Source organism: Elaeis guineensis, chromosome 1 (assembly GCF_000442705.2).
Source record: "Elaeis guineensis isolate ETL-2024a chromosome 1, EG11, whole genome shotgun sequence".
In the NCBI taxonomy this organism is placed as follows: Eukaryota; Viridiplantae; Streptophyta; class Magnoliopsida; order Arecales; family Arecaceae; genus Elaeis; species Elaeis guineensis.
The window spans coordinates 30,790,221-30,817,216 of NC_025993.2; the positions used below are offsets into that span (position 1 = coordinate 30,790,221).

Below are 26,996 nucleotides of genomic sequence, written 5' to 3' on the forward strand. Positions count from 1 at the left end.
TTCGAATTTATTTCTAATTAGGTTCTTGACCCAACCAAATTAGATTAGACCTAATTAGATTACCTAATCCAATTAAGTAACAAATAGTCTCGATTAAATCTTAAATAAATTAGAAGTTAATTGAGCTTGAATCAAGAATCGAACACCCTTAGCGATTAGGTTATCTCATAACCTAATCGGGTCAAATCAAATTGAATCTAATTTAATTAGATTTAATCTAAGTCTTAATACTTAATCAAATTGAGCTAATTAGTAATCTAATCATCAATCAATCCTCCTATAATTCACCAATAATTAGTAAATTAATTTATTATAACTTTTGTACAAGGTTAATTATCAATCGAATTGACGATTAAACCCTAGAATAATTCTCAATTGTTGATCAGCCATATGATCAGTCGAAATTTTTTTTTTTGAGTGTGACTCTATAGGTTCGAACCTAAGCCGATAATATAAGAATGAACTTCTTATACCAATCAAAGTGACCATCTAGCAATAGTACCCGACATCTGGATAGATCGAAAGATTGTAAAGCATCATTCATAAACTTATTGGCATATAGTTATCGTATAATTCATCCCTTTGATCCTAATGCTTAAGGTGACCTGGAGTTTAATTATCAACCCCAGAATAGTCAGTCATATTGTGTCTCAACCTTTCAAATCCATCATATAGATTATCCGGACCAAAGTTTTATTGAATTGAAACGCATTGATGCATTGACTCCTACTTATTCGAAAGAGTTAATTCCATCTTAACTCACACACCAACTTCATAAGTATTTGATTATATCCAAAAATCTTCCATCATTGAATTAAAAATTCAAGTAGTCCTGCATCAAAGCACAGTGGGTTGTTTGCAAGTCACCGTGGTGATCTCAAATCGAAGGGACACTTATAACCTTCGCGAGCTACTCTTGACAGCAAAATGCTCAGCAATTGGTCACGTTCAATGAGATGTACTCCTATGTCTCACTTGTATGCCATACCAGTATCTCTACATCATTTGGTTATGAGGACAACCAACGCATATGACACACAACGACTTATGCTTGATAATCACTATCATCCTAATAATAGCATATCATTTAGTCGTGAACTTATTTTAAAGATTAAATGATAGATCCTCTTATAGCAATTAAGATAGTCATAAAGACTTCATCACAACATTGGAGTTCATTAAGAAGATATATACTACTTTATGATGAAAAAGCTAAATAATAATTTTATTAATTTATCAATTCATATACATTTACATAATAAGCTCAACCATCAACAGGTTGATGATTGGTATTGGGATATAATTTCCAACAATTATGCCATCTGAAAAGAATACCTCTTCATATTAAATTATATTAGTAATATATAGTATTATTATATTCTTATAATTAAATAGATAGTTGAGAATATGAAGTGATCATAAGAATTTGAATGAATATTATTTTATTATTTAAATATTTTTTTCAGTCTGATCAGATTTAAAAAAAAATATTTTTATACATCCGATCCCGCACAATATGCGGATCTTCGACTAATATTAACCATACCAAACGTATTTAATTTTTTAAATAAAAAATAAAAATAGGAATTATTTTTTTATTTTTGAAAATAGGAAAAAAGGAAAATGTTTTGGTTTTGGATTTTGGAATCGGAAAATTTGGAAAATTGCGCGGACATTTCCGTAAATCTAGTCCTTGTCCGTAGAGGTTGCCTGCGAGCCTGCGACTCCCTCCGCTTAAACCCTTCTTCCTCCTTCTCCGCTCTAGGGTTTAGTACGCAACCGTAAAACCCCTCTTTCTCTCGACCGGTTGACGATAGCCCCTTCGTCATTGCAGCAAGCAGTGGCCCAATGGCTTTCGCCCGATTCAGTTTGATCCGGCGCTTCAGTGGGGCGTCGCAACGCCTGCTGCTTCCCTCCATGTAATCAAATTTGCCTTTTACCACTCTTTTTCGTCTCAATCTACTGTTTAAATTGACAACATGTTTCTAATTTTCCTTTAAATTCTTCAGTTCTCGATGCTATCCGAGTTTCATGAATTCGGGCACGGAAGGTTGGTTTAAAATCACTGTTTCGACCATCATATGTTTTCTTCTCTTCTGTAATTCTGGATTTTTAGCAAATAGATTAGAATATTATCATTTGTTCATTTCTGGGTTATTTTATTTCAAAAATGCAATTTGTTTCAAGGATTTGGTCGCCAAAGCATCATGAATAGTTCTTGCGACATTAGCAGCATTCTTGGTTGGAATTCTAGAGATTCCATAATGCTATGTTCTATGAAGGTAAAGGTGCTTGGGTGTTCCGCATTATTTTGCATGTTGAACTGAGAAGCTTGCTTTTCTTTGCTGATTGTCTTCTTGCTTTCCAGGTCCCTGAGTTAATGGTCTATTCGAAGGGCACTAGGTCGATGTCGACTATGAAAGTTCCAGCTGGAGCACGACAGGTGGGTATTGGATTCCCATGTTTGTTTCTTCTTCACCATTTCATTATGTTGCCCTGAGCACCAGAATTTAGAAGAAGGGATGTTTATTTTGGAGTGTAGATTGCTTACTCACTAAAAGATTCCTTTCTAAATATATTAGGAGTCGACAAGTATGGCATCTAAATCATAGTCAACTAATGGAAAGCAATGTAGTTAACTTGACCTTCACATTAACATGGAAAATAAACCAGAAAAGACAGTAGGATGGTCCCCTTCTTGTGATCTCCAGTTCTCCACCTTAACTGGGCCTTTGTTGTATAGCCTCCTTTGAGATTACATAGGGTACTCCTTGACTTTAGACATATTTACGTTGCTCTCTTTTTGTTATTATCTAGATCTCTCTGTCAACCTCATCTGAAAGGAAGGTGGCATTAGGTCTTGAAACTTATAACCACATCTATGCTGTCCTGTTGTGATTTAGAATTAACAGTACACAATACACGTATCTTCACCCATTAATTGTTGACAATGAGCATGGACTAATCTTAGTTGTTGGCTCACCCTCCTTGGACTAACCTTGTACAGGAACTCTTAGATTTTTGATGCACCTGATGTTGCACCGAAATAACACTTTTTATCCACATATCATTGCTCTTGCTTTGTATCTGTCAATCCTCATTGGTGCTATCTTTTGTGATAAAAGCCACTCATATTATTGCATTTGCACCCTATAATTTCACATTTCGCTTAGCATCATATATATGTGGTCCATGTATGCAGTGTTACTTATCACAGTCTTTTTCAAGGTTCTCTACTTCAAGCAATAGGCTTTCTTGTCATTACATTGTAACATTTCATTGTGAGCTATTAGATTATAAACTTAAATTGGTGAACAAGTTGCTACTGCTTGGTGGTGGAACCTTTTTTTTCATTGTGGTAGAGCCAGCTTCTTTTTCTATGTATTAATCTTCTGGTCCACACCTAGCAATCTAACAGTGAGGAAGTTTACGATACTGTTATTAATCCTCCTATCCTAATTGCGGTGGCATTGATGCCAAAATCTAACCAAACATCCATGTTATTGCAAGAGAATGGTTTTTTTTGGTTTTATACTATGTTGATATAAACAATTTTTTCTGATTCTACAAGCAATTTGATAAATATTCAAGTTCCATGAAGGGTTTCTCTTTTAAATTCTGCTCTAGGTATTCAAGACCAATTCATAAATGAGTTGAAATAATTTTGAGAGCTATTTGTCAAAAGTTCTCAAACTTCATAGATTAACTTAAATGGCACAGCAAGTTCTTGTAATCATGGTTTCAAAATCCTGGCAGGACATTCCATGGGATGCTATGATGGGGTACCATCCTATGTGTCGGTATAGGACAATCTTGCCATCATTCCAACATCCTGATCACTGCATCCTTGGACATCGCCCATCTTAAATGTGAGGATGGGGTGGATTAGTGGCATGAATTGTTTCAAGGAAAATTTGGAACGGCCTTGTTCTATGGGATTTGAAACCTTGCTTGTCTTGTAGTTTAGTTTGTTCAGTTGTATCCAAGGGCTGATTGAATTGTTATAGTTTCTTACATACTTATCTTTAGGATTGAAGAGTTCTCTTGTTATGAGGAAAGTTTACAAATTTCTTTTATTACTACTTGGACAAACTAAATAGCCAAAAATTTCCACAAAGGGCCAAAAATTTCCAGAAAGGGGGCTGTACTAGGTTTTTGAATTATATATCCACATTCACACCTGCTTCCTGATACTTTGACTCCTTTCTAAAGTAAAGTCCTTTTATCATTGTCGATTCATATCAGATTTAATCAATCTATTGAATAGCGATAACCTGATAACTACAAATTTCTTGTCTATCATTTTTTGGCTCCATATGTCATAACCTTTCTTTTATGTAAAACCAAGTGGGCAAACAAAATTGTTTTATGACATTCCATTGTCTTTGTTCAAGGGAAAGAAACAAGGGAAGTGAACCAGCCTAAAGTGGGAGCATATTTGTCAAGTTACATAAATAATGGAGGTCTTTATACAAGTAGGGATTCACACCTATGCTTGTTTCCTCCCACATGCATCATGTGCTCTTGATATTAGTATGTATATGAAACAAATTATATTTTTTCTTTTGAAAAAAGTTTTTCTTTAAAAAAAAAACTCCAAGACTAGTATCATATTATCACCTTCATATTGTTTTGTCTAAGGGTGGGATTAGTCGGGTTGGCTCAGCTTCGGGTTAGATCAAGTAAGGACAGCAACATACAAAAACCCATCATTGATCCAACCAAACTTGAGGTCAAGGCCTCATGACCCATAACCACCAGGGGTCATTTTGGATCGCCTATTCGACCCTAATCTAACCTATTTTACAAGACTCAAACCCTGGTAGATTTAAGGTAACTTATCAAATCCAGTTTTACAATCCTTACTAGATAATCTGCAAAATGATTTAAACAGATAGTATTAAGAAAAAGACTAATCACTAAATACATTCTTTTCCAAGATCTTGACTCAACCAAACCTAAACTATATCAACCCAAATAGAACTCTACCATCATGTGGGTCGGGTCAAAGGTTGGACCCATACTGGCCCATTGAAAGTTCGGGTTAGAAAATTTGACTCAAACCTGGCCTTAACTGGAAACCTCTTGATCCATACCGGACCCAAATAGGCTCAGGTCGCATCAGGTTTTGTCACCCCAGTTTATCTACCTTTCATAGGGGTTTTATGGTAAGCATGGCTCAAATGGGTTGACTGTGGGTTTAGTGTTTTTATCCTATTTTTAAGTTCTATTGGGAATTAGGATTGTCAAAGCCATTTCTCACATCCATTTTCAGTTCCTCTAAATATCCGTAAATTGTAGAGGTAAATTTGTAGTGAATTCCATTATTCTTCTTTTGAGTTGATTTTAAGGTCTCCTTATAGTTAAACTGCCCATCACTACAGGATCTCTCTCTCTCTCTCTCTCACACACACACACACACACACACACACAGAGGGAGGAGGGGATTTGACTATTCATATCTGAAATTGGATGTGATTTAATTATCATGATTTTTTCGTTTTTGAGTTTATTTATTCAACGACATCTAAGACTGTACCAAAATTAGGCAATTTGACTTTTTGATGTTGATGCCATTTTTTTGGAAGAAAATGGAAACTTTCATCGAAAAGAAGAAAATGGAAGCTTTCTGAATAAGAAAAGTTTTCTATATGAAGTTTCAGCAATCTGTTGTAAGATCGTTCCCAGGTAATTAGATTTTAATCAGCAATAATTACATGTATGACTGAACTCAACTCAGCTCAACTCAACTAGGCCTTAATACCAAACTGGTTGGCTATGTATAAACATGTAATTATTTTTCTCATGATCATATAAGCATGAAGCTTGGGAACTGATTACTTGTTCATACATAATATTTTATATATTTATTAAAAGAAACACTAGTATATGCTCATGGTGTATATATAATGAATATAATATGCCTTTGTGGCTGTTTATTTCTTTCTGGTTTTTGTCGTGACTGGCTTCTTAATGTAAACATTGCTGCATTCTTTCATGAACTATTTTATTTCATTACTTGCACTTACCTGGAAACTCCCACTTGCATCCAAGTTGGCTGTTTGTGTCTTTTCTCTTGAACATCTAAAGATTACCCTCGGCTGTAATGACTAGTTTGCTATTATTTATTTGCGTTACTTGGATAATTTCTAATTCTGTGAAGATTGTGAATAATTGTTATTCTGTACCTTGTTACATGTCAAGCTTCAAATAGATAAAAAATGTCAAAGCAACACATGACAGCAAAATGTGCAATTATCTATATATGAGCATAGGTATCACACCTATCATTTTATAAGTCAGCTAGTATACTTTACTTATCACTATGAAGGGCATACATATCTATCCTGCTGTCATATCCTTTCTTTGCCGGTTTATCTTTTATGATATGTTAATTGATTAATTTATTTTATTGCAACATACTGAAATCCTTATGACTTCTCTAGTTCAAGAAATCCAGCTAGTGTACTGAACGTTATGATTCCATATATGTAGGTGGCTTTGAAAGTGACCATGCTGAGCCCAGGATTCGTCTATGAGCCATATAAACCTCGTGAACTTATTCCCTTTTGGAAAAGGTAGATCCTTTCTTGATGTTCCTTCAATTTAAACACCTCAAATTTCAGTCATTGGAGTGTCAGGTTTGCCAAAGGCTTCGCAACCATTTTTAGCAGCCATGTTGTTGTGCACCTGATACTGTTCTAATAGAATAAGTAAGATTATGAATAACTGACCTATGTGTTTTCAAGGCCTACTCATGAAACATAATCAAAAGTTCAATTTTTTGAGTTCTTTAATTTTTGGGGCAATAGTCTGTTAGCTATATAGGGCGACTAGGTAGTATGGGCCTGATCTTCAAGGCTTCATGGTAGGCCTGTTTATCCAAACGTTGCATTGGCAAAAATTCAGCACCCAGTGCATGCTTGTGTGGTTACAGGTATTTACACCTTGACCCACACCAAGGGATCTAATTGCACAAAACATGGGCTAGTTTTTCAGGTACTGACATCTTGAGCAAGTAATCACACTAGAATCTAGACTCTGCATGGACATATAAACTCAGCATATGCAACCCCTATAAACTATTAAGGCCTTGTTAAGGATTGAAAAAACAAAGGCCTAGGAGACTATTGTCAAGAAAATATATGCTGCATAATGGATACAACTAAGTTACTTTGCCATCATTTTCTAACTAAACCAAACAAATGAATATAACTAGGGGAACAAGTCAGCTAGTGCCTTTGGTGCTTGTACAATTGTGCAAGAGTATTTCAGAAAGAAGCCAATTCTGCAGTATAGACAGTTGCTCAAGCGCCAATGAGGTTTGCATGATGTGTAAAAAAGGCTTATAAAAGTGTGACAGATCCTTAAATAGTTGTTTAAGAACCTTTTGGGCTTGCAGAAGTGCCCATTACATTTCGTTTTGATTTTAGAGGCTTGTAGGCTTTTATAACTGCACAGGAGGCTTGAATTAATGCCTGTATTTGTGACATCTTGTCCAAGTGCTTTGGGCCTAACAATTTGCACAAGGACTGTGCAACTGTCATAGAGCTACTACAGGTACCTGTGAAGCCTGTGCAAATCCCATGTCTTCCTCCGTTGCTGTTCGAGTGCTAATGAGCATGTACTGTCTCATCAATGTCTAAGTCTACACCACCTTGAGGCTGTGTATGGAAGTAGAATAAGAGGGAGCAAAAGTCATTTAACCCAGTTATTCCACCCTTTTTCAGCCAAACACTTGAGTGCTTGGGTTAAACAAGTTTTTCTGAAAAGTTGGTGTGCAACTTTTTTCCTTTCAAACCCTTATACCCCCATAAAGAGGAGTAAATTAACCCATTTACACTGGCTTTACTTGTTCTGCTTCCAAACACAGCCTAAAGCGGGTATGGACATGCAGACCACCATGTCTATGTTGCAGAATTGGCTTCTTGTCCAAGAATTTCAAACACATGAGAACAACTTTAGATTATCAGACTTGATCCTTCCAGATGAAGTTCTTTCACCAAGGGGCTATGCACCCGAAAAGCTTTCTAATATCAATGATTTCAATTAATACAGGAATTATCATGTGCTTGTATGATGCATTCAATATCTGAACTGTGCATAAAATTACTAGTTTCACTGTGCTTTTCCCATTTGACCCCTCTGATTAGCACATAGTTTAGAACCACCAAAGTAGAAAAGTAATATCAAAACTGAAGCGACAGCTGCAGTTGTGAGCCAGTCAGTTTTCTCAATTCATTGAATCAGTGGGTTAAACTGTTGAGTGTATTGAGGCCCATCATGAAGCTCAAAGGATTTTGAAACCATGTGTCCACAGTAATTGGATTTATCTTTTGTTCCTCATGAAAATGATGAGTGAAATCATTGCTCAGATCCATTAATGGATTTTGTTGCTTCTTTTCCATTCCTCATTTATGCTGACTTAAATTGTCTTTAAAAGTGACAAATGACCCAGACATGGATTCTCTTTCTTCTTTCACCTTGTAGATACCCAATTCTAGTAAAAGTACTATTTTAAATCCATAAATATAGGATCTTTCTACAAGTTGGTGCAAGATTCTCTCTCTCTCTCTCTCTAGGTGGATGGGTGGGTTATGTGGGAAGTTTTCTCATCAGGTTCTCAAGTTCTTGCTGTACCCCTTTCCAGTGAATCCAATCACATAAGATCCTTCTAAACATGAAAGTGGGTAAATGAGAAATCCTTTAGCATCCAATGTTTTTCTCCTTCATAGTCTTTTGAATCTTGACCAAGGAAAGCGTGTGAAAAAGCTTCATGGTTATATCCTTGCGAAGAAAGTTTTGCATGATTTTAGGACTGCGAAGTCCATCCCAAGGAACGCCATACCACATCGAATTGGACAGTATTGGGCGTACTGTACCATATAGGTATGGGAGGTGTACCGACATTCGGTATGCTGAACCGGCCCCCATACTGGGCATACCAACATAATGACAAGTGGCACTGGTATGGGGCCTGGCACCAAAACGGCACACCTTGGTCCACCCTAAGTCTCTTCACTCCTTGAATCAAATCTTTACCTTTAGAAAGAACCAACAAAGCTAAGAAGCAGGAATGGAGGTAATAATGCTCTATTTTGAAACCATTAATTTACAAAGATGAAGTCTCTCGGCTCTTCTTCTTACCCTATAACTCGTTAGCTCTCATGCTATAACAAGGAGTTAAGCCTTAGTGGGATGTGGGATGTGGGATGTCCCATCATCCCAACTTTTGGCATGGGGAACATCCTAAATTTCAGAACAAAGCACCATCCTACGCGTTGGGACAGGATAAGGCTGCATGGTGACTAAGATGGGATGGTAGATCCATCATCTTGGGTATGTAATTGAATCATTGTGCTATCGTAATATCCGAAATGCTTGAAATGTGTCTAACTGCCTTCTTGATGCACTCTGGTATCCTTTTCTGCATTCTACAACTTCTAATTGTTCTAGCCATCTTCGGCTATCTAATTGCTTGATGTGCATAGACATATACACAGGGAGATGCCCATACACGCAAATATAGGCATACAAACAGGTTTGCTTACCGATATATGAACATAAGGGACAAATATGCCTGTTAAATTGTACATACAAAAAGACACATGGAAAAATAAGCATAATCACAGATATCTTAGAAGTTGGAAGACCTTCTCTCTCATAATATCGTATATACTTGGAACCTGTCTATCAGCAATTCCAATTGTGCTATCCTATCTGTCTATAACTCCTAATTCTTCTAACCACCTTTTTGCAATATCATCCCTTGACATGCATATACATATACATATGAAAGGGCCCATGCAGGCAGTGACATAGGCATACATGCAGACACATGTAAAGCACAAGTTTGCCTCAAAAGAATTTATGTAGTTAAAGACAGAATCATATTTATAGATCCAGAAACACATAGGTGCATAAGACATGGATGAACAGATGCATAGCCATCCACGCTTACATATATATTGTCTATGAGATGAACTAGGAAAGATCTAAGAGAATATTATACACCATACATTTCATTCCCTTTTGCTTAGTTCAGTCAAGTTCTCGAATATTAGCAAAATGTGCCTTCTGTTCTTCAATGTTGTAGTAATTTTGATATATTGTAAATCAGATGGTTCACACCAAGTGGTTGGAGAAGAACTAAGGAGGATATCATTCTTGAGGTATTTCTTGTTTGCTTGCTGATTCAAGATTAGTCCTCCCAATGTGCAGGTTCTTTTATGCACTTTCTTAACTTAGATTTAGTTATCTTTCCACTGTAATTTTTTTTTATAGTAATTGTAGAAACTATTCTTAATTCTTTTGAGAGGTCATGCTTTCTCTATAAATTGTGAAATGAACTTCTCCTTTCTATGTTAAGCTTCTCTCCTGAAATCTGATGGTTTTATCCATACGTGGCTTGCTGGCTCATATCTTATTGTGAAGACCTATGTGTAAATGCTGCACATTTTCATTCTCAAGATCGTTGTTCCTATAAGTAACTAAATTATGTTTCTTATCTTTCTTATACCATATAATATCCTGGATCATTCTTTCCATTTCGTTGCTTTTTTGTATAATGTCACTTTAATCCATGCAACTTTATCCATATAACAGATTAAATTTATCATCTTGCATGTTGGATTCAGAGATTAGATGATTCTTCCCTTGCCAACAAAAAGATAAGTCAGTAAAATGCCATGTCAATAAGCAGAAACAGCCCAGTGCAGTCTTTAAGTTGGTGCTGTGAAAATCTATGTTCCAGCAGATGATCTGGTTGCAGTGAACTTGAGAAAGGCATTATTACATATCAGATCACCTAGAATTGTGGAAAGAAGTGATATGGATAAACTGGATATTCCATTGTTTAGCTAGAAGCATTCTGCGAACCAGGTTTATTGGTCTTATAATGAGTTGTACACTCCTACTTGAATGCATAAGGTGCCTGACCTAGCTTAGAGCTTGCCACAAGCAAAATGCCCTGCTGAAGTTCAGTAGACACTTGTAGTATATTCTAATGTTGGGAATTGGGATTCTAATGTTGGGATAATGTGTTTAATGAGTCTTGGAGCAAAAGTGAAATCTGAACTCAAATTTTGATTTGTATGTCTCTTATTACACTGGTACTTGTGTTGGTTATACAAATATCTTCTATCCTCGTGTCTTTAATTGAAAAGAATCACCTAGAAAACTAGAAAATGCAGTTGGAAAGGTATCATTGCCCATGCCTTTACTACAAGAGAGAGGAAAAAATAGAATGCAGAATGCCATAGCTTCCAAAACTACTAACTTGATTCAAGTTATGAAGGATCTGCCACAGCTTCCAAAACTACCAACTTGATTCAAGTTATGAAGGATCCACAGGGCCTTTTGCAACACTCAAGCTTCATTCTGTCAGCCACTCCCTTCCTAAATAATATTCCAACTCATCTTTTCCATGAAAACATGCCGCATACAATTATCTCCAACTTCTGACCTCTTTGTTCCTCACTCAGCCCAGGTCTTGAAGATACTCGCCTTCTTGTTGGTGGAATTGGGATCTCGCTTCGTTTTAGTTCTAGAACTCACATGAAGATATGTTTGAACACTTTATTGGTGCCTTCTTATAATAGGTGCATCCCCTTTTTGGGAATGGTCATGCTATTTTTTCCCAAAATTTACCATGTGTCACTCTGTAAAGCACAATGATAGTAGAATTCTGAATTGCATGTTACTCCAGCATAGAGCTTTAAGTTATGCATTCAGTTACATACTCTTCTTGGGCATCTATTTGTGATTTTATGAATGTTCTTTAGTCTGTGTTTGTTACTTGGTTTATTATTAGATTTATTAGGTGTACTTATCAAATCAAGGGTGGGCACTCGTGGGCTTTGTACAAATGTAAAATGATCTTATGGACTCTGGATTGGAATGTTCAGTCATATCTTGGTCCATTGCACTGAGGAATCGCCTGAAACAGGAATGAAAGAGAAATTAAATGTCTGAGAGAAGGTCCTAAGGACCTTAATGATATTTAAAAAAAAAAAATGTTTCTGTTTTATATATTCTAGAATATTTTCATTATCAAGTTCACATTACAATGATCAAAAAAATACTTAATGAAGGGCCAATTTCTATTCTTTGGATTGGTAAACATACAAATATCATGGAAGAGATAAGAAAAGAATTGGACTTGACTTGCAAATTGCTTAACATCCTTGTTTACACAGAATGGCAACAAGCCTAATCCCATTTATATGGGTCGAGTTTCTTTGTTATCTCCATTTTAAAGATATATTAGGAGTTTAGGACTATTTTTGAACTTGATGTCAACCCTCCAAGAATTAGCTCCATGATGAAGTAAACCTCAAACAAAAGAGTAATTGATATAAAATCCAAAAGACTAGTTGCCTGGAAGGAAGACCAACCTAAACTTTTTCAATCTCATGAATCAGGAAACAGACATTTGGATCAACATTTACTCTCAGGAAAAATTTACAGAAGTGTTTCTATATGCCTACTTTGCCACTCCATGTCTTCCTTTCTAGAAAATCTGCCTAAATCTTTATTCTCTTCTAGCTCGTTTAAAAGCAAACACAAAGGTGCGTTGTGTATAATGGTTGTGATCATGAATTTCTTGGTGCCAAACTTGGGAAGAGCTAGTGAATAGACATGCTTGGTGAAATTTGGAAGTGGTTTTGGAGCATGGCAAGTTTGAACTGCAGTTGAGGGTGGCTCATGGGCAGAAACAACAATGAAAGTGCTACTGTACAGACACAGGCAAAGAGAACATGTGCAAGGTTTGGGACATCTGGTGTTGGAATTTAACCTACAGAGACAAGCAAAGAGAACATGGGCAAGGTCTGGGACATCTGGTATTGGAATTTAAACCAAGGGTCCAAGTAAGATTTGTCTGCACCTTAAAGCTTTACCTGTTTGCCAGTTTTTTGCGAGACCAAGAGATGTTCACTATGTTGAGAAAATGGTTCAAGTCACAGTTGCTACCTTACAATCAATACAGATTTGGCAGTTGATTGCTGTCTCTTTTCAGCACCTGCACAAGAGTTAGGAACTTTGGTTAAACACTTATTTAGAAACTATAATTTTACTCACAATCAATAATCAATCCTATTGGCTGCCACAAGCCAAAAGACAATCACACTTGTATGCTGGCTCTTTGTAGTCTATCCTGGTTAGCATCTTCCCAAAAGTGCTTTCTCTTGCACCAGTTTCCTCAGGGATTTGCAAAACTACATTTTTAATGTTTTTTGTCACATCTACTTCCCTAGATATGAATCCATAGCTGATCCTGCAACCACACTTGATTCAGGTAGACTAGGTCTGGCTATAATAGGCTAAAATATGTCATATCATAGAAACAATCCTCATCCTCTTTTCTTCTACTAGATCTGATGTAATTAAGAATGAAGACTGTAGTTGCCATCTACTTCAAACCTAAAGTAATTTAGTTCAATCCAATTATTTTGCTTAATTTAATCAAAATTTTGGAGTGGATGTTATTGCATATATTCTTCTTTATTTATTTGTTTTTTTTTTAAGTTTGATTTATGTACAATTTTTTGATATGGGTGAAAGTTATAACAAATATGGATGATTGTGAAGCTATGAAGGGATACATGTACCTGATTTCAGGTAAATGGTGATTGACATGTTGGTTTTGTGACTCTTGCAGATGAAGAATGCATATGCTATTTCCAGACTAAGGAAAGTCACTGGATATTCAAAAAAACTTTTCTATCAAGATGCTATAAGGTTGTACAAGGAGGTGAGTTATCATATTATTTGAGTTCTTATTATCAAAGTATAAGAATATGTTTGTTTTATCTCACATATGTCGCAATATCTCATTTTATGTGATGTTTATCTTGTTTCTCAATATTGTCATTTTATGCGATGTTTATCCTGTTCACTTGATCTCTCTTTATAGTTTAATGTTTGCAACATTGATAGCTTCCCATGTTCTATTGAATTTCACCCTAGGTTGCCAAGGAATGCATTGGTTGCATAACGTTACACAAAAGGAATTCTGGACATAAAAAAGGGTAGCCAAGTGCACAAGGCTCTTGCATTGCGGAGTCTGGGGAGGTTTTGATATCCGTGGCCTTACCCTGGCATGCAGAGGGGATGTTTTCATGTTTCAAACCTATGACACCCATATCACAGTTGAGCAACCTTTCCATTGCGTCAAGGCTCACTTTCTACAAAAGGAATTCCTGATTTCATCTACTTAATTTAATTCAAATAGATCTTGATCAGTTCTTCTGTATACTAGATGTAAGGGAAACAAAATCGATATGCTGTCAGTCAAATTGGCCTGTACATTGGCAATGTGTTCCTTCTACTTTATTTCCATTCTGTGATTTTGTTTGTTCTCTAGCATTATTCCGATAATCATGATTTGACTTTCTGCCTTTCAAGCTTGTCACATTCTCATATGTCAGCATAATATCATCTACAATTGCTATGGATTATGCTATCGCATCTTCTCAAATGTCAGCATAATGTCATCAACAGTTGCCATAGGTTATGCCATTATGGTACATATTCTTGAGTGTTGCTGTAAGTTGACCTATTATATAGGGGATATGGGTCTAGTATTGACTCTTGGTAACTTTAACTGGAAATTCACTTGTGTCACCACAACTACTGCTGATCTGTGACATTGTCCAATATGCATACCATAATGAATTTATGTACCATTTTTGCACATACTAGCCACCAGGCATGTGCAATGCATATTTGAGAGAAGAGATGAGGAAGAAAAAGTGATAATCCAATTTGTTGAGCAGTTGAATCTGAGAGTCCAATCTATTTCAAAGTTGAATTAGAGAGAGAAAAAATCCAATTTGTTTGGGAGTTTATGAGAAAGGTATGATCTTATTGGAAAAGAGGAGACTAGGAGAGAGTGCAGGAGAGAGAAAGTTAATGAGATAAGTAATGTACTTTTAGGATAGATAGGAGGGTATTCTCAGAATAATTGAGAGACAGATTTAAAAATGGTATATTCCCTGATTTCCAAACTGTCATTTTTATATATGGTATAGAGTTCTTCCTTAATATCCACCAAGTTGCTTCTATTGGTACCTTGTGATATGATTTCTCTAGGTCAATAAGGCCAAGGGTTTTCTCATTGATTGCCCAAGCAAGAAGATGTCTTCTACATAAAACCAAATTGATTCTTAGAGAATGTCATTATTCATAATGATTGTTTCATCACCCTCTCCATAACTTCATAGGATGGATCTCAAATTTAGTTCCATGATATGTATTTTGGATATTATTTTTATTCTTATAAATGGGCACCACAATACATTTTGGTCATTTTGCTTTTTTTTTTTCTCTCTCTACTTCTTCGAAGTCTAATTGAATTAGCTATTTAACTGAATTAGCTCCATTCCTTCATGATTTTGCAACCAGCTATTTCATCTTGTCCTTAACTTTCTTCATGCTTCTGAATTTTTATTTATCAATTCAGTATTTTTGTTGAAGAATTAATTACTTGACAACCCCTTAACAATGCCTCTTTTAAACAATCTCCTCTAAGCACCCATGGAACAAACGTCCAGAAAATCTTTTCCATCATTTTTCCCCCCAATTCTTTCATGTTTTCTAAAACTCCATCATCCTTGCTCTTGATTGTCAAACTTGATCTCTGTCTCTACTTTTCTTCTCCCCATCATAACTAGTACATTTTTTTTCCTCATGTTCTAAACTCAACTTGTCAAGAAAATTATCTGTCACTTTTTTGGCCTTTCTTAATTTTTTGCATCCTTGTAAGTCTTCTTAATCTTTTAAATTTTTAATATCATAGTTCTTTTTTTCGCGTTTGTTTAAAACGAGCACTTTTTGTTTGATTCTTCTCATTCGTCACTTTTATAAGTCATGTTTCTTTGGATGTATTTCTTTCACCTTGACTTTCTTAGGATTCCTCTAGGAGCTTTCTTAATGGAGTTAAATGCATAATCCCACTTTTGTCTTGCTCCCACGTTTCAATTCCAATTTTCTTTAAATAATCCTTGAATAATGCCTCATTTTGCTTGATTAAATTTTTTTCACTTTATCCTTCAGCATATTGTTTGATATCTCTCTCTCTTGTAGTCATAACAGGAAAGCTAACAGTCCTTTCTTGAGTAGAATGTTTTCTAGTTGTTTTTGGTGCATACAAGTAAAGGTCCATATAGAGTGACGAATTTTAGAGTTTTATTAGAATTAATTTGTTTGAAGAAAAGTTCTTTTCACAGTAGACCCCATTTCCTCTCTCCTGCACCACCCCGGTGTTCCCTCCCCCTGCCTCTTTCTATCATCCTATCCAGCTCTAGCTCTCATCTTCTCTATTGTTTGTACCTAATCTATGATGATCTTTTCTTCTTTATTGCTAATGTAATATTTCTAGCACATTACCCTGTGGAACATACCGTATGCCTATTTCACTCTCATTTTATATTATTTGATCCTTTTTGATTATGACAATCCTGTTTTGTTTTAGTTTTGGAAGTTGGACAGCGAGCAAACTTTTTGACCTTAACACTAATCTCACACTCATCCATATGCCCATCCATTCATTGTAGGCCATCCCTAATTTGTGCTATATCAATTTGGTAACAAAGCTAAAGGAGTCTGTTTGTTTATCCTTAATTTTTCTTTGGTCTCTTTTTCTGTTCTTCCTTTGATTGTTCCTTTACATCATGTTAACAAGCATAGAGTTGAATTTCAAACTTGCGATACTTTGTCAACATGCTGGAAAGAGCTTTAGGCTTATGCATAGTTTTTTGATATCAATCAGCACAGGGTTAAAATCTATCAACAATGTTTTGGTGTCAATTAATCTACTTTCAAGCAATTGCAGCAACACTCATTGTTGAAAAGTGCCTTGGGGCAAAACTATAAATCAAGAGCCATATTATTGAGGAAGCATCGCTAATGGATAGGTCAATATTTAAGCTTTAGCATGTGAAGAGCTTGCTTTTTGGGAACTATCATGCAAAGATGCTACCATACAAAAGATTTGTTGATCAAGAACCTTGTAGATGATGATCTATGAGGTTACTTGGAGGTAGAATGTCACATCAATGATGAATCTGATACCTTCTATACCAGATCTTGAAACCTGCATCACTCTTATCATCTGCAATTGATCTTTGACCTTAGCCGCTAGTGATCTTGACATCTTAGCTGAATCATCCCCATCCAACTGCCTTCCCCTGTTTTTGCGGACCACCTCACCATTAGCCAAGGATGGTACAAATGCCAGTTGCCCATTGATGATGTCTTCCCAACATTTGACTCTTCGGCATCAAACTCCTTCTGCAATTTAGACTCATACCCACCCTTATACACCAAGACTTTTGCAAGTTGATCACAGTGCTGCATGGAGGTTTGATTTTCCACCATCAATGGATCTTCTTTTGCTCTCATGGTTGTTCCATGATCTTTTTCTTCTTATATGAGCTCTCATCCTCAAGATAACCCACTTTACCATAGGTATAGTAGCAAAATGGGATGTTTTTGTTGCAGGATCCTAGCCAACTTAGAGGGTCATCCTCAATGTTGACTTCGAGAACTAGTAGTGCAGATAGATAAACTTGATCTAGACCCTTATATAACTCCTTTCATTACTTGATCCCATCCAATATTGAGCCATACCGGCTTACTAGCAATGTTGACTATCTTGAGAATCGTGTTTGTCTCCAGCTTCTAAACGGGAGGTCATGGAGCCTGATCGACATAGCAATTTGATCTAGGTGCTATGAGCACCTACAGAGCTTTGAAATTAGGTTTCTGCAGTAGGGGGATGGCATCTTTAGTCCCACATCAGTTATGAGTCAAAAGGGAGTATGGCTTATATGGATTAGAATCTTCTCTCCCACATGAGGCATCTCTTAAAGGGCAAAACAGTGAGGCTCCAAATGGCCAAGGTCCATTGAAGCCCAAAAATGGTTAGAGCCAAAATGGACAGTACCTCATGTATGTGGGCACGGAGTCAATCCAACCATCCGAGCCATTCGAGCCCTTAACCCTGGACCACAACATTGGCACCGTGCTATCTGTGGGAACGCCTCTTGCCCACGCACACACTCCCTTTTGATTGAGGGGGCTAATATTTTTTTTAGAGGGGGGCAGCATCTTTAGTCCCACATCGATTGTGAGTTAAAAGGGGGTACGACTTATATGGATTGAAACCTTCTCTCCCACATGAGGCACCTTTTAAAGGACAGAACCATGAGGCTCCAAATGGTCAAGGTCTGCTAAAGCCCAAAGATGGTCAAAGCCAAAACAGACAATACTTCACATATGCGGGTGCGGAGTCAATCCAACCATTCGAGCCATCTGACCCCTTGACTCTTGACCGCAACAATTTTCATGGCTGTAGTGCCGGCACTAGTTAGCCATCATCCAAGGCCCCATGGTAGAAACCTTCATAATATCCTTTTTGCCTTTTTGAAAATGTAATGAGTAATGATCTGAGCCATTGGAATAGTTTCAAACTCCCATCCAAGTTTCCACCTTTCTTTCATGGGATTTTCTAAGAGCTTATGTCTTAGAAGCATCCTTACAACCTTACTACCAGAGATAGCCGCTATTCTTAATAGGATTCCTCTAGCTTCTTCTTTATGAAGGTACTGATCTTTGGTCGTTGGAACAATCTCTCCTGGCCTTAGCTAAGAGCTCCTACCTAAGTTTCCACCTCTTTTGGCCTTAGCTAGGAACTCTTGGCTTAGAGGTGTCCCTAGCAACATCCCCCAGACCAAAGACAACCTCATGTCTCAACAAGACTCCTTTAGCTCCTCCTTAAGGATGGCAACCACGATCTTGAATTTTGACCTAAGCTTCCTGATTTTCTTATTAGAAATATTTTGCATCACCTATCTAGGATGCTTCCCTTGAGCGATATTGGCCCAAGACTTTAAGTAGTGCTATCCCCTCCTCCATCAAAAGAAATATTGGCCCAAGACCAACCACCCGAGGGGCTTACCCGATCACCACCTTCAACCTCCTCTTCCAAATAGTTATCTGGCATCCCACTCTCTCCCATGGCAAGTTCGACTCCATCTTTTGAGGGGTTTTGACTTGCCAAACTCCATTTACTGAAAGAGGCTTGGCTGCCTCCTAGTCTCCTCCCTTCAAAATTGGTACTTCAACAGCAAAGCTCTCCATTCCCTTCTTCAGCTAAAATAATCTCTTTCCTTTTGAAATGGGCTTTGGATCTGGAGTGGTGGTGTTAATGCTCCCAAAATTTTTCTGCAAAACATATCAGCAATACTTCATGTTTAGCATGATTTACTCTTTGGACACTCTTCATTGGTGTTGGTTTTGTTTTCTATATGGCTTACGACACACTTTCTGAAACATCTTTCTTGAAGTATTGCCATGAAAATTCATATCAAATTTTCTTAGTAACTTGGACGTGCATACTAAGTTTTGGATTCTAATCTACTCTATGTATGTAAAATGGAGGCTTAGCTTGTGCAGAGCTCTTCATTCACCATATGGATGATATTTGTATGCTCAACCATTATTAAAGTTCATTGCTTTATATGCAACATATATTAATGATGGCGGTATTAATGTGCTCGACCCTCATTAAAGTTCATCACTTAATGCACAACAGAAATTTAGCTATTGAACCCTCATATTTATTATGATTTTTTAATTATCAAATTGCATTTCAAAAATAGTTCCGAAAAGGAGAAAAAAAAAACGTACCCATGCATTGTGGGGCCGATGTTAATGATGCCAGTATTAATAACAGGAGTTTCTGCATGGAGGCTTAGTTTGTGCAGAGTTCTCTATTTGCCAATATGAACATCAATATTAATTATGGGAATTTCTGTTCAGCAATCATTAAAGTTCATTCACTTCATTGCTTAATGTGCAAGAAATTGGATTGTTGAAACCTTCTATTTATTATAATGTGTTACATGGCTAAATTGCATTTCAAGAATGGTTGGAAAAAGGAGAAAGATCGTATCTCATGCATCGTGCATCGTGCAGGATGTATTCTAGTTTATAATGTATTTCTAAGACTGTATTCTAGTATTTCATTTTTCTGGGTTTATATTGCTAAATAAAATACTATGATGTCCTCTATATGCTTCCATGCTCAGACACATTTATATTTTATGTTTCTATCTCGTTTTCCACCTCATTGCAGATTAATACTCTAATATCAGATGGAAATACCTCATCTTTAAGAAAAGTTGTTACCGAGAAAATGTATTCTGTAAGATTTTCTCTCTCATAATCAAGTTCTTTATTTTAACATATCATAGAAGATTTTGGTTTGCTTCCTTTATCTTATAAGCAGTAATTCACTTGGAGAAAATTATAATCATGTTTCTGATTGTATATGTAACATCTTGCTATTGCTATTTTGGTTAAAGACACTCAAGAATGAACTAAAACGAAGGGAATCTATGTGGAGTTCTATATACTGGGAATTGGTTGAACCAGTAGTCAGCATCCGGACATTGCGGGCTCGAATGGTAAGATGGAGTTTTAGATTTTAAAATGCATGTTATGATCAACTGGTTCCTTGCCTGTGGAGTAGTGGCTGACAAGTACATTAGAATTGCTGACACGATATTGAACTAAAATTTTACAAAGTTACATAAAACCATGATTGTATGACAGCTTCCAGTAAATGCTATCTGTTGAGTGCTTATTCGGCATGTTAAAGAAAATGTTGTCAATATTGGGATCGACTTGATGCCATTTCATCTCAATAAGTTGAATAATGTTTCCTTTGCAGATTGCTTTAGACAAAAATGATCTTGACAAAGCTTTCATACAGCTTACAATCGAATTTGTTACTAAGCAGGTTTGATCTCCTTGGGCCTTGAACATTGTTTACTATACAGAAGAGTGATGCTAGTGTGTTTTTGCCCCCATCATGATGGAAGTTTATAGTATTTTCTTTGACTTTGTTCTTTTAATTGAATTGTATATTTAAGTTAATACTCTTTGCTTATTTTATGAGGCAAGAATTTAGATCACTTCCTTGTGGTTAATATCGAACAATTTGGTTACTCTTGCCATGCTAACTGCAAATTATTTTATGGAATATTCTATATTTCCATTCCAGTGCATGCAAAGTGTTGGCATGGTATGCATCACTGAACAGATTTTAGGTGTCATGCCAGTATTAATTCTATGAGAAATACCTGTGAAACTCATCCACTAGTAGTACCATGGGAATCAAGGATTTAACTACCAATGAGAACTGGCCCATGGTGGACATACCTTATTAAACCAGCAAGGTACTAGTAACAAATGCCCCTTAAGGACTGGGCTATGTCAACACACCCACAAAAAAAAAAAAAAGAAAAAAAAAAGGAAAAAAAACTACACCTTATTTTCATTGTTCCCAGGGTATGCCATATCATACTGAATTGGATGGTACATGGCATACCATTCCGCACCGATTCAGTACCGATACATTGTATGGGAGGCATATTTACTTGGTACGCCAACCTGGACGTATTGACGGAGTAAGAAAATGGCACTGGTATGCGGTCCAATATCGAGACAGCATATCTAGGTTTTTCCAGTACCAAGAGACATACCATATATTGTTATGGCACCATATTGCATTGGTCCGTGCCATATTATATTGTTATGGCACCATATTGCATTGGTCCGTGCCATATTAATATATAACAATATGGGTACAGGTACCATTATCTGAACCCTTGATGAGAATCTCATGAGTTATTGGTTGCCTTGATTTCTAGCATTTGGACATGAGATGATAATTTTGTGCAATTTTAGGGCTGAGTTATAGCTTGGAACTGAAATATGATTGTTTAGAATGTTTTGGTCCATACTTGAAATGAGAAAGAAGGGTAGAAGCCCATAATGCTATATATTGGGCTGTACAGTTTCTATTGAAACAATACACACTAATAGACTATTATGCAGCATATTGGATCATCATAGATGGTACAGAGGCATGCATTGGCCTATAAGCTGCCTGAGAAATTATCATAGGGTACAACATCATGTGCATTGACACTCTAGTCCTTAATTATTGACTAAGCTTGACAAATGAAACCTCTATAACATTGTGCTAAAAGTCCCAAGTCCCTACTGTTGTGGTACTTGTTGACTAGTAAGAAAATGACTAGCTAAGCAAGGTATTTCGATATTCTTTCTCTTGTATTAACATATCATGTCAAAACTATCATGATCTTTTTTGGATATTGCCTTGCTAGTAGCAACTCGGAAGCACTTGTGCCATTCCAATGCTACGATTCTAGACTTGTCCTTTTAAAACTCTTTGACCTAGGCCAGGTTCCTTTTCTAAAAACACAGGGACACCCATATCAATGTCAGTTCTTGTAGGATTCTTCCAAGTCTTGAGGAGGAATCCTTCACCTGCTGTGGTGTATGTGTCATGCCTTTATTTACTACTAGACAGAATCTCGCACCTAACTTTTGAATTTTAGCCATTTTTCCAAGTTTGGAGGATGGAACCCTGACTTTTATTTGAATTAGAATTTTTTGATCCTACAGATCAAATATTAAATAATCTATTGGTTGTTCTCTTGCCACCCATGTTGTACCTTCTGCTTAGCATACGTACAAAAGCATATGCTATGTATAAATACTAGGGAATTATTAATAAAAATTGGATCACATTCATACAGGGTCCATTTTGCTTTGCATCTTGAAGGATCAATTGTGTATATGACAATGTGTTCTCTCTTGCAGATCAAGTGTCAAGTTTTAGTTTTGGGTGTGATCAATGTTTTATTGATTGATGCAACTCTTGGCTCATTTTTGCTGGAAACATAACAATCTCTTTGCAGTGTACTCATAAATATTGATAATTTACATAATTGCCTCCAATTCTTTTCTTTTCTTTTCTTCTTATTCTTTCTTTTTCTTTTTTTCTTTTTTTTTTAAAATAAATAACTCTGTTGGAGTTGGGAGTTCAGAGCATTCCAGACTATATAATACATATCTGCCACTGAAAACCATACCTGTGTATCAAGCAATGTAATTTTTTATTATATAAAACCTTCGGCATGCTAAGGTGCTGTCTTTGTAGGTAAATGATCCCCTTTGAACAATAGTTGAAATATTATTTAGTTAACCTCTCCATTTCCAGATTCATAAGTCATGACATTTTAACATCTTCTGTTCCTTCACCTTGGAATTTATTGTTGGCTATCTTCTCTCTCTCTCTCTCCCTCTCTCTGTTCCTAGGAGGTTTAGCCCTTCTTCATGTGATATATGTTATGTTTTGTATTTCAGTTTTGTTGACCTCTTTCATTCTCTTTTTCCTTTTAGAAATTTGAATCCTATGATTCAAAGGGTGCTGTTGTGTCTGGAGATAAAACAAAAGAGGTATATTAATTTCTTCATACCGACTTATTTCATGATCAATATGTTTCCTAGTACATTATGCTTGTTAGAGAGATTGCTGAATTGTAGTATACATTGTTTTTGTTCTTTTTCTCTTAATATAGTAAGTTCCTCTTTTGCTAAATTGGAAGAAGACGTCAGTATTGGATAAAGTTGCTTATTTCTTTACCTGTTAGAAGGTCAGACCATCAATATAGTTATCTTGTTATCCTTTAGTACTTTGCTATTACATATGACATACGTTATTCTTAGGTTGTTGAAAATAACAACTTAGTTTTCCATCTTTTCATTTATTATGGTATTTTATGCCTTTTAAGTGAAAATTCTTAGAAATGATATTTGCTGCATATATGCATGATATGTAGAGAAAGTATTGAAATCAAGGACCATCGAATCAGAATCGGACCTTGTGCCGGCTAGCCAATAGTATGGTTCGGTATGGGTCCTTACCAGTCCATGTTGGGCCGAATCGACAGGATAGAGAAGGGGAGAGGGAGAAGAAAGAAAGAAGGAGAGAGGGGGGAGAGAAGGAGAGGGAGAGGAAGAGAGCCTCCGGTGCCATCCAAGCTCTTGCTAAGCTCGGTAAGGGCGGAGGGAGGGAAGGAGAGAGAGGGGGAGATGCTTGTTGGATTATCGAAGGCTCTTGGAGGCCTCTGGACAAACGGCGAAGCCGCTGTGACCTCTCCGACGGCCTGCGAGCTAGCACCGAGGGAGGCTGAGGGCGGTCAAGAACGGAGGATCCGCCTTCTAGTTTGGGCCCTCCAGTTTGAAATAGGGGTTCGCCTCCGTTTTATATTTTTTTGATTTTTATCAGGGGAAGTCGGCAATGCAGTTGCCGACTTCACCGTATTTGTTCTTTTTTTATAATTTCAGTTGACGAAAAAAGAAAAAATATGGTGCGTTGCCGACTTTGCCCAATAAAAAAAAAAAAAAAAAAACGAAACAGGGGCGAACTTCTATTTCAAACTGGAGGAGGGTTCTGATAAAAATAAAAAAAAAATACAAAATGGAGGCGAATCTCTATTTCAAATTGGAGGAGGGTTATGAAAAAGGGAAAAATACGGTGAAGTCGGCAACTATGTTGCCGACTTCGTCTAATAAAAACCAAAAAAAATGAAACAGGAGCGAACCCCTGTTTCAAACTGGAGGAGGGCGGAGGCCTTCCTCCGGCCTTGATCGCCCTCAGCCTCCATCGGTCCTGGCTTGCTGACTGTCGGAGAGGTCGCAGCGGTGTCGTTGTTCGAGCAAAGGCTTACGAGGGCCTTCGATGATCCGATAAGCGTCTCTCCCTCTCTCTCCTTCCCTCCTTCTGCCCTTATTAAGCTTGGCAAGAGCTTGGATAGCCTACGACGGCCGCCAGAGGCCCTCTCTTCCTCTCCCTCTCCCTCTCCCTCTCCTTCTTTCCCCTCTCTCTTTTCCTCTCTTTCTTCTCCCCCCCTCCGAGCTGTGCTGTTTTGTATGTCGCAATCAAATCGGTATCCTGTCGGTATGGTTCAGCATGGCTTGAACCATCTGGTTTAGGACGGTTTGGCGAACACTGATTGAAATGTTTAATTGCTACATCTCCTTAAGCCATTGTTCAAAAAAATGATGAATTAGTCTTGTGTTTTTGAACTCACATCTATGGACCGTGAGTTCTCAAGCAAGGTTTGCCAAATTGGTACTATAGGTCGTATCATTTGGTGATCGGTTTAGTATGGTGTATCAAAAATAGGAGAAGGGGGGCAAGAGGGAGAAAAGGTGCGAGAAAGAGAGGGAAGGAGAGGGAGAGGAAGGAGGATGATCGAGGGCTAAACCCTAACCCTAAACCTAACCCTCATGGAGCAAGATAGAGAGACGGAGGGAGGGGGAGGGCTAGGTGCTAAACCCTAACCTTGGTGAAGCAAATGTGAGATGTATCAGTAGGAATATATTTAGCAATCAGCAAGAATCTAAATATAGCACAATCCAAAAATACCTTATCAGCAGGGATCTAAATATATATGCAAAATCCAAGAATACCTTATCAGCAGGGATAACAATCAGCAAGAATCTAAATATAGCACAATTCAAGAATACCTTATCAGCAGGGATCTAAATATATATGCAAAATCCAAGAATACCTTATCAGCAGGGATCTAAATATAGCAATCAGTAGGAATATATTTAGCAATCAGCAGGAATCTAAATATAGGCTGTATTTTTATAGTTTGTATTACTATCTTTGGGACTGTAATATATTATTGATTATCCTGTTTTGTATAGTTGTTGGTATAGGCTGTATTACTATATTTTTCTCTATTAAAGATCTATATAAAGAGACTCTGATCCCAAAGGGGAGAGACAATTTTGGCATCCCAAACCATCTCTCTATTCTTGTTCTTGTCATGGTATCAGAGCAAAGGGCTTTTGAAACTACCGTCCTCATCTAGAGGGCTTTCTGGAGTCCACTGCCCTCATTCAAGGATTCTTCTGCAGCATCGTGAGATCGTGGGAATCTGAATTCTGGTATTTTTTTGAGAAACTTCTGTCAGGTTCGTTGCATATTTCTGTTTTGATCTCTCTAACTTTCGAAATCTCTGTTCCTGATGGATACCAACGCCAAAACTGTTGTAATTCCTGTATGTTTTAATGGGAAAAACTATTTTTTGTGGGAGTTTCATTTAAGATGTTTTATTATGGGTCAAGAACTTTGGGGTTTTGTTGATGGAAGTGAAGGCTAGCCTAGGGAAGATAAAGGAAATGAAAAAGAAGTAAAACAATGACAGAAAAACAATGCAAAAGTGATGAGTTAGATTGTGAGTTTTGTTGAACCTCAAATTGGAATAAATCTGCGGGCACACACCACTGCTGCAAGCATATGGAGCTTTTTAAAGAAGTTATATCATCAAGACAATGATTCTAGGAAATACAATATTGGGATTGAGATTGGTGAATATACTCAGGGGACAAAGACTGTTCAGGAATACTATTCTGGTTCTATGAACTTGTGGTTGGAATACAACTCTATCATATATGAAATTGTTCCTACGGAAACTTTGGTGATAATTCAAACTTTGCAAGCCAAAAATATGAGAGATCATTTCCTCAGTTAAGACTGTTAGAGGGACTTTGATGAATCGAAAATCTGTACCTGATCTAGATGAGTGCTTTTAGGAGGTTCTTCGTGAAGAACAACGGCTTCTCTCACAAGGAACTGCCAATAATTCTAAGGCTGTAAACAATTCAGATCTTGCCTTTCTTTCTAGGGAGCAATCTAGAGCTAAAGATACCCAGCAGTTACAATGCTATTCATGCCAAAAATATGGACACATTATTCGAGATTGTAAGGAGAAATTCTGCAGGTATTGTAGGAAGGGAGGCCACATCTTGACTGAATGTAGACGAAGACCTCAGAACAGAGGAAAGGCATACCACACCACAGTTGGTTTAGCTGAAGAATCTTCTCCTCTTGCCACACCTGCTGGTAATCACTCAATCACTACTGAATCAATTCAAGCTATGATTCAGTCTGCCTTGTCTGCCATGAAAATTTCAGATAAAAATACTTCTAGGCCCTGGTTGTTAGATTCTGGAGCCTCCAATCATATGACATCCTCTTCACAAATCCTTTGTTCAATATCTCCTTACCATGGTTAATCTAAAGTTCACATTGCTGATGG

General features: G+C 37.0%; 1 protein-coding gene across 4 annotated transcripts in view; it reads left to right on the forward strand.

The window, feature by feature from the left end:
- Positions 1-1,696: 1,696 nt before the first annotated feature.
- The window catches only part of LOC105032861 (uncharacterized), a 35,403-nt gene continuing 10,103 nt past the window's right edge, over positions 1,697-26,996 (forward strand). Inside the window, exons 1-12 of one of the 4 annotated variants that reach the window (XR_012138706.1) lie at positions 1,698-1,919; positions 2,010-2,050; positions 2,188-2,282; positions 2,369-2,443; positions 6,496-6,578; positions 10,121-10,172; positions 13,661-13,753; positions 20,141-20,209; positions 20,370-20,471; positions 20,738-20,806; positions 23,281-23,337; positions 23,460-23,534. Coding sequence is in view for 3 of the 4 variants with exons in the window: in XM_073252207.1 (XP_073108308.1) it covers positions 1,849-1,919; positions 2,010-2,050; positions 2,188-2,282; positions 2,369-2,443; positions 6,496-6,578; positions 10,121-10,172; positions 13,661-13,753; positions 20,141-20,209; positions 20,370-20,471; positions 20,738-20,806; positions 23,281-23,337 (807 nt within the window). In the remaining variant the exon portion in view is untranslated. Of the gene's footprint in view, positions 1,920-2,009; positions 2,051-2,187; positions 2,283-2,368; positions 2,444-6,495; positions 6,579-10,120; positions 10,173-13,660; positions 13,754-20,140; positions 20,210-20,369; positions 20,472-20,737; positions 20,807-23,280; positions 23,338-23,459; positions 23,535-26,996 lie in introns of all 4 variants that reach the window. The other 3 variants (XM_073252207.1, XM_010907440.3, XM_010907441.2) reach the window with 3 other exon arrangements.